The 18,080-nt window shown below is 46.5% G+C and overlaps 1 protein-coding gene across 2 annotated transcripts in view; it reads right to left on the bottom strand.

Annotated features, from left to right (window-relative positions):
- Positions 1–13,693: 13,693 nt before the first annotated feature.
- SLC38A1 (solute carrier family 38 member 1) overlaps positions 13,694–18,080 on the bottom strand; it is a 37,230-nt gene continuing 32,843 nt past the window's right edge. Inside the window, exons 16-17 of one of the 2 annotated variants that reach the window (XR_014697077.1) lie at positions 17,263–17,447; positions 13,694–13,833 (exon numbers count right to left, since the gene is read on the bottom strand). Coding sequence is in view for 1 of the 2 variants with exons in the window: in XM_084532979.1 (XP_084389105.1) it covers positions 17,346–17,447 (102 nt within the window). In the remaining variant the exon portion in view is untranslated. Of the gene's footprint in view, positions 13,834–17,213; positions 17,448–18,080 lie in introns of those variants that run through there. The other variant, XM_084532979.1, reaches the window with a different exon arrangement.

The raw sequence follows: 18,080 nt of genomic DNA, 5'->3' as shown, positions 1-18,080 counted from the left end.
GACAGGCCTCAATTCAGTCACCCGGGCACTGAAACTGGCTGGGGTTTTATGCAAGCAAATTCGGTCTTGCTTCTTCAGACAGTTGCTTTCTGGAGGTAAATTTGCTTTGCACTGAGAGTGCAAGGAGAGATGGTGACTGAGCGTGTGGGGAGGAGGAAGGAAGCACAAGCAGAAGGCAGCCGGTTGTTCACAGGAGCCTCTCAGGGTGTTTGGGGAAGCGGTGCTGTCTGCTGTCCTCGGGCCACCTGCACCCAGAGAACAGCTCCCCTGGGGGAAGAGCTGAGCCAGAGGCTCAAACCAGCCCCTGCAAACTTCAAGGTCTCCTGGTGGTGGAGCACCATCCTGCCTCTGCTGTCCGTCCCTGTAGAACTTGGTCCAGCCCCTGGCAGAGCAGCGGCCTGGGACTGTTGTTCCAGCTGGATGGAGGCAATGCCATTAGAGCACGCATGACCCCACCTCTCTTCGACCAGCTCTGATTAGGAACCTAGTGTTTTGCAGCAGTAGCAGAACAAATGCAATCAGGAAGGCCACGTGAAATCAATTTCTGTTTAATTATTCATTGCCTATCTCTGTGCTGTACTGAGGAAATCATTCAAAACCCTGTAATACCCAGCTACTTTCAGCTGCCTTCCTGAAGGTAAAGCATGTGACTCTGCTTTCAATTGCTACTGTAAATATACAATTATTTATAAACTACCTCACAGGGACCATATGGTCCTCTTTTGAATAAAAATGCACAGACAGAACCAAAAAAATCTGTGAAAGAGAGGCATAGTAAATTGATACGTAGCATACCATCTGCTTCCATGTGCGAATGATGTTATAACAAACTGCAGGAGGCACAGCTAAGGCAACTGGAGAGAGCCAACTCCTTTACGGTGTTTGCAGATCTTCTGACGGTCTTCTGCCTAGTATCAGTTTTGTGTTGTCATTTGCTGTGGCACTACACCAAGAAAGCCATATTGGCTAACTTCTGCATGCTTAGGACTGATACCCATCTGTGGCTTCCTCTGATTAGCTAGTGAACACCCCAGAGTTTGATTCCGATGGCTTTGACTTTTAAGAGGTTTGTAAAACACACTGGGTATTACCAATCAACCAAGCTAAAGTTTAAAATACGTCTGACAATGTTCATCCTGTAAAATATCAAGAAAACTGATGTAAGGCTTCTCATTGTTGAAATATTTTCCATGTAGAACTGAAACTTGTTACGGATTTGCTCAGAGGATGTTAGAATCACATTTGTGTTAGATCTCACCTATGCCAAAGGACTCATGAAGGTTGCACATCTCTACTTTTTATTAGCACTGTTTTAATATCAGGATGCCGGAGCTGCATGTGTCAAATGGAAGCATTTGAGCAGAGCCTTCACCGTAGCTGTTGTTCTTGATGCCATGCAGGTTGTGGTGTGTGACCTTGCATGAGTCGCTGGTGATAAAAGTAGGGGGCAGCTCAGCAAGAGCAAAAGGGCAGCACAGGTGGCTATGGATGTGAACGCGTTGCCCCTGTATTTTGTTTGGTATTACAGGAGCCAGACTGTTGGCTGTCCCTCAAAAGCACGAAGGAAATGGCTGAAAAATGATGGCTTTATTATGGCATGAAAAGAGTGGGGTGGGTGACCAGTGAGACTGCCCACCCTAGCACCAGCACTGTGTGCCTGGCCGTGGTTTGGTGAGCTGGCCTGGCACACGCAGCACATTACTTCTGCTCTTGCATGGTCAGGAGCCATGCTGGGGGCTGGGGAGCCAGCCCTGCCCATCCCGTCTGCTGTGAGATGTGGCCCGGGCACGTGGCCATGGCTGGAGCCTCAGGTCTGCACTGCCCCAGCGGGAATCCAGCTGTGGTCACACCAGCCTGGGGCAGGGAGAAGTGCATAAATTATTTTGTAAAATCTCAGAAAATAATAATTTTCAATAAAAAGGCAGAGGGAATAAACATTTTTAATAATAAACACAATGCACATTACCTGAGTTATTACAGTATTATTCATAATAAAATTATTATTATCACTAATATTATTAAAATGCATTCAAATTGTTCAGGTTTTGACACCGAAATTCCAACCACAGGGCAGACGTTGAGTCAGACAGAAAATGACAGAAGTGTTAAAAAGGGAGATATAAATAACTGATTTATCTTACACTCTTCCTCTGCCCTCCTCTGGGCACCCAAATGCAGAGCAGCAGCTTCCCTTGCCTGGGCAGCTCTGAGGAAGTGCTGGGTCTCCTGTCTGCACTTTCTTCCTTTGCAGCTTCTTTTGTGCCTCACTGCAGAATACACTTGAGCAGAGACTTCACCATCTCTGCTGCCTGTGCATTGGAGGCACTTTGAGATTCTGTGCTGAGAAATAACGGTATGAAATGCTGAGATAAAAGGGTAACACATTACTGAAAATGAAAGCGTGACTCATCAAGGGATTATATTTTAATGCAAAGCTTTCTGACCCTCTGTCAGTCCTTCCTTCCTTCAGCCAGTATTAAGGCTGCGTGTGCAAGGACCATTTTCCTTTTGCTCCCCTTCTAGGTTTCCCAGGTGACACACAGCTCACTGGAGCATCTCTTTAGAGGGTCTACCAAACTCCTTTGGCTCTAAAGCAGCCGAGATAGAAGATAGTCCTTCTAAAAGCACCATCTGCTGACTTGAAACAGAAAAAGCAGGAGGCACCCACTGTCTTGCAGACTTGTTAAGGCCATAACAAGTAACAGGAGCAGGGCTGCTAAATGACAAGCACATATGAGAGTTGTAGTATGACTATTTTTTTTCAGCTGTCAAAGCAAAACACTCAGTATCTATTTTATCCCAGACCTAACACCATGAAAAATGCTGAGAGTAGTGCTGAGGATTGCACTAGCCCCTAGTTTCCTTCCTGGCAAGGTGGTTTTGTTCCACAGGCCCATCCGCAGGAACTCGTACGCTGCAGTTTCTGCAAGTTCAGATTCAAAATGACAGTGCAGGAAGAAACACTTCTGGTGACCTAGTTTAACCAGTGTTAAGAGCAGATGCATTTTCTACAGCATGCAGTGTTGCTGCAAAGCCTACTGGGATAGTGCTGAAATGCTGGTGTCCGTGCTGATTTGCCTCTCCATTGGGTAATTTGTGTCAGGGATTAGCCTGCGTGTGTAGGCCACAAGAAGAAAGTCATACAACTGATGATTTTCTTCTACAGCTGACAGAATACCTTGAGTTTGAAGGGAACCACAAGGATCATCAAGTCCAGCTCCTGGGTCCCCAAAGGACCACCCCAAAATCAGACCATGTATCTGAGAGCATTGTCCAAACGCTTCTCGAACTCCAGCAGGCTCAGTGCCATGCCCACTGCCCTGGGCAGCCTGTCCCGGTGCCCGACCACCCTCCGGGTGCAGAACCTTTCCCTAACCCCCAGCCTGACCCTCCCATGTCCCAGCTCCATGCTGTTCCCTCGGGTCCTGTCGCTGTCCCCAGAGAGCAGAGCTCAGCGCCTGCCCCTCCGCTCCCCTCTTGAGGGAGCTGCAGGCTGCCATGAGGCCTCCCCTCAGCCTGCTCTGCTCTGGGCTGAACAAACCAAGGGACCTCAGCTGCTCCTCATACATCTTGCGCTCCAGGCCCTTCACTATTTTTGTAGCCCTCCTTTGGACACTTTCTAACAGTTTTATATCTTTCTTTTACTGTGGTGCCCAAAACTGCACAGAGTGCAAAGCATTGTGGAGAGCAGAGCAGGACCATCCCTTCCCTCAACCGACTGGCAATGCTGTGCTTGATGCACCCCAGGGTACGGCTGGCCCTCCAGCCGCCAGGGCACACTGCTGGCTCATGTTCAGCTTGCTGTCAGCCAAAATCCTCCAGATCCCATTCCGTGGGGCTGATATCCAGCATCTTTTGCCCCAGTCTGTACGTATAGCCAAGGTTACTCCTTCCCAGTTGCAGAATTGGTCACTTGCTCTTGTTAAACTCCATATTGTTGGTGATCACCCAGCTTTCCAACCTATCTAGATCTTTCTGCAAGGCCTCACCACCCTCAATGGAGTCATCAGCTCCTCCCAATTTGGTATCATCTGCAAGCTCCTGGAGCTCCTACAACTCCATTGTGGTGGTTTTCATTCCTTCCAATGTTCTCCTCAGCAGTACAACATGGGCATCCTTTGCTATTTGTTATCCTGCCTGTTGGTTGATTATCAACGTCTTTTACAGAGTCACTTTGAATAATATTTTTCATTTCATACCAAGGTCAGAATCAATAAAATACAAATCCTACAGCAGCAATAAAAGATAAAGTCTTAAAGCCTACCTAACATTCCTATCAATCCCCCTCAAAGCAATTGACGTATACCTTAGTAGAGAAGCTTTGAGGAAGTTCTTCAGATTGTGCAAATCTAAAGCATTTAGCCTGATTGTATAAAACTAAGGCTGATTCCACTGACCACAGTGAACTTCAACCAGTTTGTAGCAGGCTGTGAACCTTGGAAAGTCTGTTGAAGTGATGTCTGGAAGTAATCTTTTGTGTATGTAATCAGTAAATTAGTCTGGTCCCTTTCAGTAGTATCCTTACCACTTTGTGGTGGCTCCCAGTGACCTTTGTGAAAAAAGCTCTGTGCCAACACAACGTCTTTGTGGCTAAATTTTTTTGCTAGTAAAACACAACATTCTTAATGGTATCATTGTTAACAGTTAACGAGCTCCTCATTCTCTGAAAACATACAGCATTTGTATATGGCTGTTGTACAGCTTATTGTAATTAGATTGTGGGTTCATCCTGATCTTCCTGAAGGTCCCTGAGACCAAATATTTGCTGGGCAGAGCAGTGGTGAGGACACGTGAAAACTCTTGCGGCTTTGAGCCACAGGACTTCCCAAAGTTAGTACTTCCCCAGCAAGGTAGCAGAGGTATTATGGACTCTGTGCTGGGACAGTGCTTCCTTTGGTGCACCTCTACAAAATAGCAGGGCTGGAAACACTGCAGGTTCTTCTTGTGGGTAAGTGCCCTCGCCACCTCCGTCCCCATGTGAAAAGCACAGCTCTCGGAGCTGGCTTCAATGAATCCTGCTTTTTGTGGATGTTGTTTTCATTGCTCAGCTGTGCTAACCGCACTGTTTTCTCAGAGGTAGGTGGGAAGGTAAAGAGCATGTAGCAAGATTATTTTTCCAGCTATTGGTTTTGACCTAGTTTGTTTGCTGGCATCTGGGCTGTTTGTAAATATCCAAATCAAAAAATGTCCAATTTTAGACAACAGTCCTGAGCCTAAGTGGTGTTCAGGTGCCCTCAAAGGAAGTATAGGTTATTTCTGCAGTAAACAGGACTAATGGTCTCTTGTGCTTGACAGAGGGTTGTAATGTAAATATGGCCATGTTCTAATTTGAATGAACTAATTTATAATTGATCTCCCTTTTTTAGTAAATTTTTCCCTAGAGAAGTCAAAGTGTCGCTGACTTGTTTGCCTGGTGAGCTGTGGTGCCACCCCACTTGCTTGGTACTTTAGCTGCCTGCCTGGGGGTTGCAGACTTCATAGGGTGCACTTTCTGCTTGGCAGGGTTTGTGCTCCACTCCATCACAAAGAGGAAGGGAGAAGAGCTGAGCTTGCCCCAGTGTACTCTGGAGCAGGCAGAGATGTGCAGGAGCACTGGGCAGCAGGAGGTAATTAGCTGGCAGGAAGGTGTCTGAGCACACTTCCCACACACCAGACTTCTCTGCATCTTGGTGGGCCCTAGCAGCCCCGTACAAAAGATTTCTGATCCTTGGCCCAGAGCAGAGGTGAGGATATTATCCCCTCTCTGGATTGCGTTGGTCCTGAGCATTATGGTCAGTGATCAGCAGGAAATAAACCCAAGTGAAGATGAAACATCTGCTTCTGTAGTGAGCCTTAGCTGGTGTTGAAGCCACCAACACAACTAGGCCTCAAGTTATTCAAGTTTTTTAACCAACCAAGTTTGATTTTTTGCCCCCAACCAGAGCTCTTTAAGAAATCAAGTCATTTCTGCATCTTTTAGCATCCCCAGTCCTGGATTTTGTTTCATTAGCTGTGTGTTCTGGTTAAAATAATCTGCCTGTGTAAAGCAACGAGGTTGACCCTGTTTGTTCTGCCCGGAAAGATGCCAATTAGTGCTCCACTCGAGTCAAAATTTAACAAAGGCTTGAATGTTCCTGTGCCTGTTGCTCAACAAGATTGTTTATCAATTTACACGGAGGCCACACTGCCTTTTCAAAGTGCTGCTGGAAGGCTGCCAGCTGTAGTAAAAGAGACTGCTTTCATTGTTTAAATGCCACTGAATGCAAGAATGGCAGACTGATGCTTGTTTTCCTTTTATTTTATGATGATCTAATTGCCAGAGATATATAATTCCTTGTTATGGCAGGGAAGTTGTTTCTCCGGCATCTGGTACTTCTCTGATTATTTACAAACGGTATCTGAAAATTAATAGGAGACCCAGCTTTCATGTAAAAATCCTAGTGGGAGCTGTTGTCTGCACAAAGCCCGAGGAGGCTTCAGAATGTGCAAGAACCGCCTTTGTCAGAGAATGAACATATAATTTTTTTTTTTTTTTTTACATCTAAGGAAATTACAGGCTTTAGTTAGGGTTTCAAGAAATGTGTTCTACAAATGTTGTAGCATCTGTATGCTGCTGTTTTTACTGCAGTCGTTGTACGGGTCATTAATCTGATCTCACGTCGTAAAAATTTCTCCACCCTCTTTATGACTTTCTTTGTTATCATAACACTTTCCAATACCTTGGCACCTAGCTCTGCTCTGCTCCAGTATAATTACCCGGGGCAGAACAACACTTTTTCATACTTGACATGTTCGTCTCCTTCGGCAAAGCCGCTGAGCACCATGTTCACCACATTTCTGTGGTGGGCTGAGCATCCAAGAACGTGGCTGGGGCTCCGCAGAGCTGGTCCTGGAGGCTAGGGAGACATTTGGCCAACAGACCCTCCGTGCTCTGGGCCATGTGTGAAAACTTGGCAGCATGAGGCTCATGCCTCGTCCTCCTCCCACCTCTTGCTTGTGGATGGAAATGGGTTGGGTGACGGCCACGATGCTGTGGTGGTGATAGTGGTGGATGTGGGAGCAGACCACAGAAGGAGCAAATTATCTGTGTGCTCTGCAGTGCAGCAGGGACAAGTACCCTCCATGTGAACCTTTGGAGAGCCCACCTGCGTGGACACATCCTCATCAGATGCTCACCAGCTCCTCTGCAGCCCCCAAAGCTCAGGGCGGGATGCTGATGGCCGCGTGAGCAGCGAGCAGAGGTGAGAGCAGTTTCCATAGAAACACAGGGAGAAGGATAAAGCAGCACATCGGAGGCGAACACAGTCTGATGGAGCATTTTGGAGAAAAACATCCAGCTCTGGTGAAGAGACTAGGTTGTACCCCATCCTGCATCGGCACACATGGTTTGAAGGCTGTGGTGAGACCCCCAGACAAACACTGTACCTGTGGTGAGGCACAGGTTTGGTCATTGTGAGTCTCAGGAGCAGAGCTGAGAGGGTGTGTGCCTGCAAGGAGCCCCTAGCTGTGCTCTTCTGCCTGTCTTCAGTTGGAGAGCAGAGGGGAAACCACATCTGATGCTACTGCAACTAGTACGTAGCTTTCATCTTTGCAATTGCTGCCAAACATCTCTGCACAAAGCTTGTTGCCATCCATTGCTGTGTGGCTAAAGAGAAGCTGCAAAGGGAAGGGATGAGCAACCCAAGCTATCTTAGAATCATCTAGGTCAGAGAAGATCTTCAAGGTCATCAATCCATCAAACCTGACCTACTGAGTCCCATCACTAAACCATGTCCCTTAGTGCCATGTCAACACATCTCCTAAATACCTCCAGATGGGGACTCCATCACTTCCCTGGGCATCGTATTCCAATGCTTGATCACCCTTTCTGTGTAGAATTTCTTTTTGATATCCAATCTAAACCTGCCCTGGCACAACTTGAGGCTGTCTTGGGTGAGGCAAGGTGGCAGCAGCTCTGCCTGGGCTGCAGGGCCAGTCTGTAATAGGTGGTAGTGGGACAGGGCAGGCCTGTGGCCACAGCACGAGCAATCCCTTGACTGCTTTAGGCCTAACGCTCACCATGGTGGCATCTGAGCACCTTCAGGTGGCCTCAAAGCGTGGTTAAATTCATCATGTGTGTTATTTCACACACTGAAATTTTGTTCTGCCTGTGGCAGATTGGGTGGTCAGAAACATGGTGTGCTTATGTGTGTGCTACACGTGTGTGTGCCCCGTCAGCAAGATGGGAGGTCACTGCCTTACTGGTTGGGGCAAAGTGATGAATGACGTTGCATCACATCACCCCCAGGGACATCCAGCGGTAACCCCAAATCCTTCCTTGGCTGTTGAGATTGGTCTTTACATCTTTCCATTGGCCAAGGCAACCTGCCTTAGCAATTTGTTCCAGCTTTTGCAAAGCTTACACAAAGTGAGCCCTACTGAAAAATCAGCAGGTGTTGGGAAGAGCTGCTTTTTACCTGAGTGCAGGTCCCCATAGGTGTGCAGGAAGGAAGAGCTCACAGGAGCCTGTCATGAGCATGGTCAGTGCCTCGTGCTTTCACAGAGTACAGCCTGAAGTAATGTTCTCCACCAAAAACCAGCCAAACGTCACCAGCTTTTCCCAGCTGGCAGCAGAGCTTGCCAGCTGTGAGGCAAATACACTGCCAAAGGGCCAGGACAGGCAGGGGAGGGGGCTGGAGCTGCACCCAACCTCTGAGAAGAGGACATGAGGCTTCTGAGGAGGGGACGTGGCTCTTGGCCCCGGGTACCTTCTGGCTGTTTCTCTGGAGCAGGAGTGCCTGTGGGGCCAGGCCTGTGGCTGCACCCCATGGACGTGGGCGGCAGCCGGGCAGGCGGTGCCATCACCGCTGTGGGGTGGCTTCAATCTGAGGATGGGCTCACTGACAGGCTGGCTTACGCCCAGGGACACACACCCCAACCATCACAGTTTACTTTCCTAGCCCTATTGTCTAAACTTCAGGCGAACTACACCTTTTTCCAAGAATCCCAATAACCTCATGTTTTTAGAGCAGTAAGCCATGGCAAGGCTGAGGCATGCTAAGCCAGTAGCACTCCCCCTTGCCAAAGCCGTGGCATTTAGCAGTATAATGCACAGAGACTTCATTTTCTGTAATAGCAAGCTGAAAGAGAAATGCATGGCACATAACATTTGCAAAAGACTGATGCCAGGCTGCCGAGAACTCGTGTCTAACAGCACCTTTAACAGGCAGCAGGGCCTACTTTGGCCAGGGCCTTTGAGCACAGCCGAACACAAAGCAAGTGGTGCTGCTGCCCTGTGGGGCCCAAGAACAAAGTGAAGCCCACATTCAGTCTGCCGTGGGCTTGTGAGTAGGTAAGGGAAGCATCCCTGCTTCCTCCACACTTTGTAAAGCTGGTGTGAGCACTTAGCTCCAGCTCTGGGCACAGCGGGGAATGAGACATCTTAACTAGGGGCCTGAATTTGGGCTTCAGCCTGAAGATTAGTTGCGATTTCACATAACTGAAGTCAAATTAAGATCTCATTTCAACCAACTGGGGGGTCTCTCCCCTTAGATGAGGCTGCATCCCTTGCCCAAGGAAAAGGTAATTTCCCTTTTTTCACCCTCAAGCAGGGGGAAGTCAGATGAACTCAGAGATCTGGCCAGCCATGGGGATGCATGAAGACCAAGCCAAGCCAAAGGTAGCAGTCTGCGGCTGCAAAGGCGGCTGGTGTTCTTCCTTTGGCTCTGTGGTTTTAGGTGAATTTGAGGTGAATTTGTAAAAATGCACTGCAGAAGGTGACAGATGCCTGTGCTCATCTCTGCAAGGAAGGAAGAAATACAGCTTCTCCTCTTTCTTCCTCCACTCTGCAGCCCACGCTCCTGTGCGTTAAGTTATGGCTCTGAGGTGATTATAGGTAGAGAACTGGGAGCAAATGGTATGTCCAAAGGGGTCAGCCTACTGGAGCAGGTTAGTGCACTGCTGCTCCCAGCACAGCTTCAAGACATTTCCCTGGGTTTGGGGACCAGGCAGAGGCTTGCCGAGGGTCACCTGGTTCACAAATCCTCCCACCGTGTGTCCTGCAGAGGGGCCCGGCACCACAGGCTGTTCCCTCCCTCTCTTCAGCCAAGCCAGCTGTCTCGCGGCTAGGACTCCAGCCAAGGGCTCTTCTTTTAAGTGGTCACTACAACACGAGAACTATTAAAATAAGCAGTCAAAGGCAAAAAGTTAACATTTTCCAGACCCGCTAAGGCTTTGACAGAGGCACTTCAGCAGATCCAGCCTGGAATGCTGAAGACATCACTGTCCTCAGATATCCTCCTCATCCATCTGCTGCAAGTTTCTGCCTCAGTAGCAGACAAGGTACAGCAGGGGTTTATCTAGTCCAGGCATTAGTCTAGCATCTGAGCTGAAACAAACTACAGCAGCCCTTAAAGCTAAAGGTCTGACTTTACACCAAAACAGCCTGGCAGGGACAGCCTTCAGGGAGTGGTCAGAAGCAAGCACTGGGCTTGACAAACACCATCATCTTCAGCAACCCCGATCTGTGGTGACTGTATGCCTGGCTTCAAGTCCCTCTAAAGCTGTATTAGAAATGTTCTGTTGATGCTCCACAGCCATGTATTGATGTTTTGCTCTATATATTGCACTGAGTCTAATACAGCTGGCTTTGCAGAGCTGCATGCCCTGAGGTCAGTGAAAGCACTTGCATAAGAGCTGGGAACACATCCTGTTTAAGGGATTAAAATGATATATATTCATCACTTTGAAAGAACGAGTACAGCCCAAGGCATTAGTTTAGATCACAATTTTAATGTTTAAAAACTATAGAGGTAACAGAGATTATAGAACTTAATACATTTTTTTTTCTTTATTTACACACAGAAACTGAAAAACTGCATCTTTTATTCGAATATGAACAGCACAAAGTATGGTGATGTTAGCAGGAGCAAAATATTACCATTCACTCACTTGAACAATCTATTAGAGATGAGCTCATATCAAGTGTACATCATTCAAACAGTATTGTTTATACTGGATCTGGGTAAGCCTTAACATATCTTGGGATGCTAAAAACAGCTTTCTATAAACAAGTTAAAGTTCAAGTCTTGTGGAAAAATACCTTTACAGATTATATTTTGTTGGCTGTAACACTGAAAACAAAACGTACACTTGTACTAATTTGAAAAGCTCCATAGAAGTGACTGCATATAAATTTTTCCTCAAATTTGTGCTCATGGTTAAAGCAAATGTTATTTCAAGTTTCATTTTCATCCAAGACCATAAATTAAACACGAAAAACATACAATTATTTTTAGATGCATTTCTCAACCTCCATTTTTAATCAGTCCTGAAAAAAAAAGCACTTCTGCGCTTTACCAGTGAGAGACTCTATGCAAAACTGTCGACAGCACTCGCCTGCAGCGCCGAGGCTGCGCTCCCACCGAGGCACTCTCGGGGCTTACACATCTGTCCCCTTCCATCGAACCCACCCTGGACATGCAGCCATCCTGTGACCAAAATGCTGGCGTCTGCCTGATCATACAAGGGATGTGCAAACTGTCCCTGGGTGGGGGATGCTCTCCCAGCACAGGAGACGCTAAGCGTTGTGGGCACACCACAGCTGCATGCCTGGGTCTGTCTTGGAGGAGCTGCCACAGGGCTCTGCAGCAAGGGAGCTGCAGGGAGCAGGCTACAAACAGAACAAATTGCTCTGGTTGTCACCTACCCCTGGCACGTGATACTTTTTTTTCTGATCTACATTTCTGCTGGCTGAAAAGGGAGTGCAGAAGTCCTGGTCTGACTTCTATCTGTACTAGTTACCCTCTGCGGAATGATATACGGGCCTGAAACCCAGCGTGGCATAATGCTGGGGCAGGCTGCTGGCTGCAGCTTGCTCTGCTTTCTGCATAAGTCCATTTCAGCATGTTGCTGCCACATGGCCTCGGCAGAGGAACAGGTACCTGGGTACCAAATGGGCACTTTATGCAGGGAGATATCTTACCCAGTAGTAAGACTGGATAACTTGCTATGGAGAAAACAGGGAGACCTGTGTTGGAACTATTCCTAGCAATTTCATTGGGTCTCTTTCTCTCTCTCTCTTTCTCTCTTTCTCTCTCTCTCTCTCTCTCTCTCTCTCTCTTTCTTTCTTTCTTTCTTTCTTTTCTTTTCTTTTCTTTCTTTCTTTTCTCTCTCTCTCTCTCTCTTTTTTCTTTCTTTTCTTTCTTGTTATTACATTAGCAATGTAATTATAATTTCAAGTTTGGGATTCAAATTGTGAACTCTTGGGAGAAAGGAAAGGATATACATTTTGCTAAGTCTGAAGCTAAAGTATTTGTATATCTATTAAAATTATTCTTAATATGCAGAGCCTATCTCAACACTTCTATATAATAGGGCATAAACAACTGCAAAAATATACAGCATCCTATTTATTTACAATATATATATATACATAAAAATGAAATTTCCTACAATACAACACAACTGCATAGATTTGTCTTCAGAAACATAGGCATGTGTACAATTTGTGAATTCTAGACCTTTCCAGCCCTGTACTTTTTATTAATTATCTTTTTTTTTTTTTTCACAGTTTGTTACAGAAATCCTTACATTAGATACAAATAAAACATTCTTTGTGTAAGTTATAGGAAATAAGGATTTTCCTGATGCCAGGTGCTCTGGGGAACTGTTTAAGCGAGCGCCCTGGCACCAAGTGGTAAAGCCATCTTGTGGAACCGCTGATGGACCTGACTACATTCGGCTGTGCCTCCCTCATAAAGGCACCAGGGTGGGACGGTAGGACTGGAGGTGGGACAACACCACATGGAAAGTTTTGCTTTGACCAAGATGCTCTTTAGCCTTAATGTAAGGCTCAAGCAAAGAAACGTGTTAATTTAACGATGAGCTAGAGATACCATTAATTGTTACTGTTAATACTCATTATCAGAGAGAGCTGTGGCGCTTGTGCATTGTAAGGCAGATGTACAGACAAAACCCATCTATCACCCAACCTGCATTTGCAGATATGACCTGTTCCAAGGGGAGCACAAGCTGTGGATCTCTGTGAGGCTCAGGACAGCAGCCCTCAGGAAGGGGTGGGTGTCCCTGCCCTCACAGGATGTGACTGGCCTTTCCCCTGCAGCCCCACACCGGGGACGGGCACTGCTTGGGTCCGTGTCAGCCCTACGAAAGGTCTGTGCTGGTGCACAGATTTGGCATTAGCTCTCTGACCAGGAGCAAGCATCACCCATAGACGTCACAGCTCCCAACACGCTGCTCCCAGGTAACAATCCACTGTGTTTTACTCACCAGGCATGCTTGCTGCTGGCCAGAGAAGGGCAGCTGTATTCTGCAACCATAAGGGTGGTTTAAGCTCAAGACTATTTTCTTTGCAATGTGCTGTGGACTAGGAGAGGCAGCAAGGCTGTCTTTTCAGTGTAAGATTAGCTCCTGCAATCTTACTGGGAGCCCCTGCTTCTATTTAGTCTTTCCTTGTCCTTCACCACTCGATTGTTTCTATTATGCAAAAAAGAAGTTTAAATTACTTTGTTGCAGTTATTAGGAGCAATTTTTCACCTAGTCTATGAAATTTGCAGTGCTCACAATAGTGATAAACTCTCTATGAAAAGAAAGCATGCTACCACCTACTAAGTAGATACGGTACTCTGGATCCTATTAATTTAACAACAGAGAAACTCCTACAGCATTTCACTGTGCTCTTAAAATCCTAGCTAAAATGTGGGACTCGTACATTGTTGGCTACAAGTTCACTATTCCAAATGAACTGAATAACAGCAGTACATTTTACAGATAACCTCATACAAATATTGTCATCCATCACTGATGTTGACAGTTACAGCAGGGTCTATTGCATTCTGTTAAGAATGTATAAACCTGATGAGAAAACAAAAAGCACGTTATTTCACGTTCATTACCACAGACATCAATAAACACATGATTCCTTTCCATAAATATCTATAAATATGATGCCAGTAAATCAGCCTAAGCAAAATTCCCTCTTTTTTTTTTTCTTTTTTTTAATTTTTTTTTTTCACAGACCCAGAAACAAAGCCTACTTAAAGACTCAATATTTCAGGTATCTGTCTTTCAGTATCTAAGATATGCTTTGATAGTCCGGTACCTTGGGTAATTTCATTCTGTGCACACACCCAGCTCATCCTTCTCCCTATGTATCCAGTAAAACTCCAGTACACATATAAACTGGGAAAAAGAAGAAGGCAGAAGAGCAAAGAGGAGGGAGAAGGATTGTGATGGAGGAGACTAAGGAAGATGCAAACAGCAATCAGCCACCCAACAGCCCTTCAAGTCCAAGGTAGCTGGGTGTCAAAAGTCAATGGTCATTATTTGAAACACAAGACTACAAAATACGGAGAGGGGGCAGATGTCATAGTTGTGACCTTTCTGGGACCCCGTGCAGCAGATCAGACCTCTAGCTCCTACCTGGGTATTTGAAAATCACTCCCAGGATCTCCTCTTTTACAACCCCCCAGTGCACAGAGAGTCACCGCTCAAAAATCAGTAGTAGGAGGATAAAGGGGGAAGGAAAGCAGAAGAGCCCTGGAGTGTTCTGAGGATAACACTGTACAGCATTCTCAGGTCTGAGTTAGGTTTTTTGGGATGAGATCCAGAGAGATTATAAGGTGCCTTGAATCCTGATATGTGATCCCAGCAAGCTGATCACAGACTGGTTTGGGTTAGAAGGGACCTTACAGACCACTTAGCTCCAACCCCTCCCACCAGACCGGGATGCTCAAAGCCCCATCCAACCTGGCCTTGAACACTTCCAGAGACGAGGCATCCACAGCTTCTCTGGGCAACCTGTTCCAGTGCCTCACCACTCTCATCAGGAACAACCTCTTCCTTACACCCACTCTAAATCTACCCTCTTCCAGTTTACAAGCGTTGCCCCTTCCCCTGACTCTACAGGCCTTGGTAAGAAGTCTTTCTGATTCAGAGAGCAGCTAGACGCCAGGCTCCTGCTTTAGCTACCAGGGAGAGTTGGGTGCCTGTGAAAGGGAAACCCCAAATGATGTCCTGAGCTGGGAAAATGCTAGAATGAGCTGAGAGGAGACAGAAGCACAGGTTCTTCTCTCTGTGGTTTCACTAACACCTGGACTTGTAGGCTACAGCATGGACTTCTGTGAATGAGGGCCCACCTAAGGCAGTATTGGTCACATCAAGGGGAGGTGCAGAGAGAACTGGTGACCTGTGCTGTCACAGGCATGGGCATTTGAGGCCACTTGCTGAAAGCCACAGGCAGCTGATCCTCAGCCTGCCTGATCCCATCTAGCTCAGCTGTCTGTGTTTTAAACCCTGGGCCGCATGGGAGGAAGGATGGCATGCTGGAGACCTTGCTGGGAGCCTGTATTGCTGGGAATAAAAGTCTGGCAGGTCAGGACAGGCTGCAGGAGCCCCACTCTGTAGGCCAGAAGGTCTTTGTTAAAAGGGATGGGATTTCCTGCTGCCAGGCTGCTCTGAAGGCCTCTCTGCATGTCAGTGCTTAAATTCCAAGTAAGGCCTCAAACTAACCTCTCTGTCGTCACCCTTAAAAACCTGCTCCTAAGCTCCTGAGAAGTGCTCTGCAGTCTCAACTCTCAGCAGCTTCAAGCCATGTAGGATAAGGCAGTGGCAACTGAGGCAATTCAACAGCTCACAGAAACCCCAAGATCCTGAATTCTCCACCCCCGACCTTACAAAGAACAAGCTGCAATGACAGATTACCCACAGGCAGTGCTGCTAATGACAGGCTCCTTCCACAGCTACAATGGGAGTCGGAAATGAACCAGCCACAGGGAACAAGAGGGTCACTGCATGCTGACAGGTACGTCTCACACGCACAGAGGGCATTACGTAGCCCTTGCATGCGATCTAGGGCTCCCCTTAGCCATCGTTTTTTTCAGAGGGAGCCTGGTTCATCTCAAGAGCAAAACTGAAGACACTTTTTAGCTCACATTTATGCTGCTGGCAGTGCACTAATAAACGTCTGCTGAGGATGGTCAACAATCACCTGCTTAGCATTTGAATCTCTACAAGTAGTTCTCTACACCAGCTATAAGGCATTAGGCAAATGCTTGTTTTGTGGACAACAGATGCAAGTTACAGTGTTTCTGCTAGTAGTAATTTAATGTATTTCCTGTAATTGCTATGGAGAACTGATGTGAAATGTAAATAAAACATTTCAAATATATAAAGTGTGTATGTTTGTTGAAATAAATGTTACATATTTCAATTTCCATTAGATATCCAGTAGTTCTGTAGGGCGAGTCAGATCCTGCTCCCGCTGCTGTCAGAAACCCTGCTGACTTCAGGGGGAGGAGGATGAGACATGAGAGAGGAGCCAGTCTCTAAAAGGCCAACCTTAGGTATGTACAGATGAATCCAAGAATGCAAAAGGCATGAGGTATGACTAAACGTGTAGGTTTTGATAAAACTGGAGCTTGCCTTTTCTTTCTGAGAAGAACGGGGCATTAGCAAACAGTTTAATGCTGAAGAAAATGCAGATTTCCTACGGATATCTCTGAGCGTCTGCTTCTGGTCAGGTTCAAGTACTCACTGCTGGCTGTCAAGTCTACTGGTGGCCAGGTTCAAACTGAAATGTAGCAGGGAAATGGTGGCTGGTGGTGATTGTCCCTCTCCTGCCCCCTGCACTCCTTTGCAAAAACACACACCTACACCCACACACACACACAGGTCTGCTCCCCAAAGCAACAAAAGAGCCAAGACTAGGGCTGGCTCCTCCACCACAACGTTACAGAGAGAAGCACCAGATTTAGGACCTAGGTTTACACAATGCTCATTTACACTCATGGTGCTTTTCCTGTCCGTACCAAGAATGCTACACTTGGTGAGGCAAATGGTGCACAAAACAGCAACAGAACAAACAAACAAACAAACCAACCGAATGCGTACAATTGAGAGCAGAGTTTTGGTTAAAAGGCAAAGGGAAAGGGTGTGAACTGATGACATTTGGGACAATCACTCCAGCTGGGATTGATAACAACAAATGCTGCTGCTTTAAAGGAGCAGAGCTTATGGTTCAAGGGCTAAGAATAATAACGGAACAATGGAGTTCATGGGTGGAAGAGGAAAAACAAACTAATTGTGATGAGTTCCTATGAGCAACGCTCTATATAGTCTCTCAACAATTAACACAGACTTAACGCTGATCTGATAACTCAGTATCATGGGACAGAGTGATATGCCTGTTGGAAAAATGGGTCTGTTTTCTGCAAGAAAATACACCCATAACAGTATTTTCAGTACTGGAAAATCATTATTTGGATTTGATTTGAGTAAACTCACAAAAGGTGGAATAGATAACAGAACGGATGGTTGCGATTTTGGTGTGTAGCAAACAGGGATGTCTCCTTTTCAGAAGGTCAGCTTCAGTGGCCTTCGGCACTGCCTCCTGACTGTACCCAGTCATAGATTACCAGAGGGATGCTCACTAGGGAAAACATTATCCCCAGTGCCAAGAAAAGAGAAGCCTGGAAGAAAAAGGAGAGAAAATTAATGAACTAAAAGAAAAGACAATTAATTCAAGTGTGTTAACTTTCCTTCTTAAGGAGATTTACAAGGTGATGTATCAAAGCTATGGGCTAAAATGAGATAGCACTGCTGGGGAAGACAAGACTCACAGATAACTAACAGATTAGTGTCATTAACAATTACTTGCTGAACACCAAAACCACTTTTTTTCCCATTTCAATTTATTTCTTAAATGTTGATCATCCCTAAAAAGGGCTAAATGAGTCCATCTTTAGGACCTATCAGCTCTGCTCTTCTCAAAGCCTGAAGACAGAGTGTGCTGTATGCCTTCTGAACTGGCACACTGAAACGCAGAAAGCTCGCTGGGCTGCCAAGGGCAGTTGCAGGGGCACCCATGCCCTGGCCAAAGCCACGGCTGCTTGCAGAGCTGCTGCTCCCCTGGAAGGAAATGTCCCCAGCTCCAAAGAGAACGGCTGGGGAGCACAGGGGGCCTTTGGCCCAGAAGACACACAGGGCAAATGAAAAAGGGGAAGCAAGGCTGCCAGCTGATGGAAGCAAGAGGGAAAAGTCAGGAGAAGCAGCTCACACAAATCTTCAGATTAGGTGGGTTTTCCATCTAGCACATTTTAAGA

This window comes from Aythya ferina, assembly GCF_964211825.1.
Source record: "Aythya ferina genome assembly, chromosome: 1".
NCBI classification, from domain to species: domain Eukaryota; kingdom Metazoa; phylum Chordata; class Aves; order Anseriformes; family Anatidae; genus Aythya; species Aythya ferina.
Note: the sequence above shows the minus strand (reverse complement) of the source record. Positions and strands in the feature narration are given on the sequence as shown.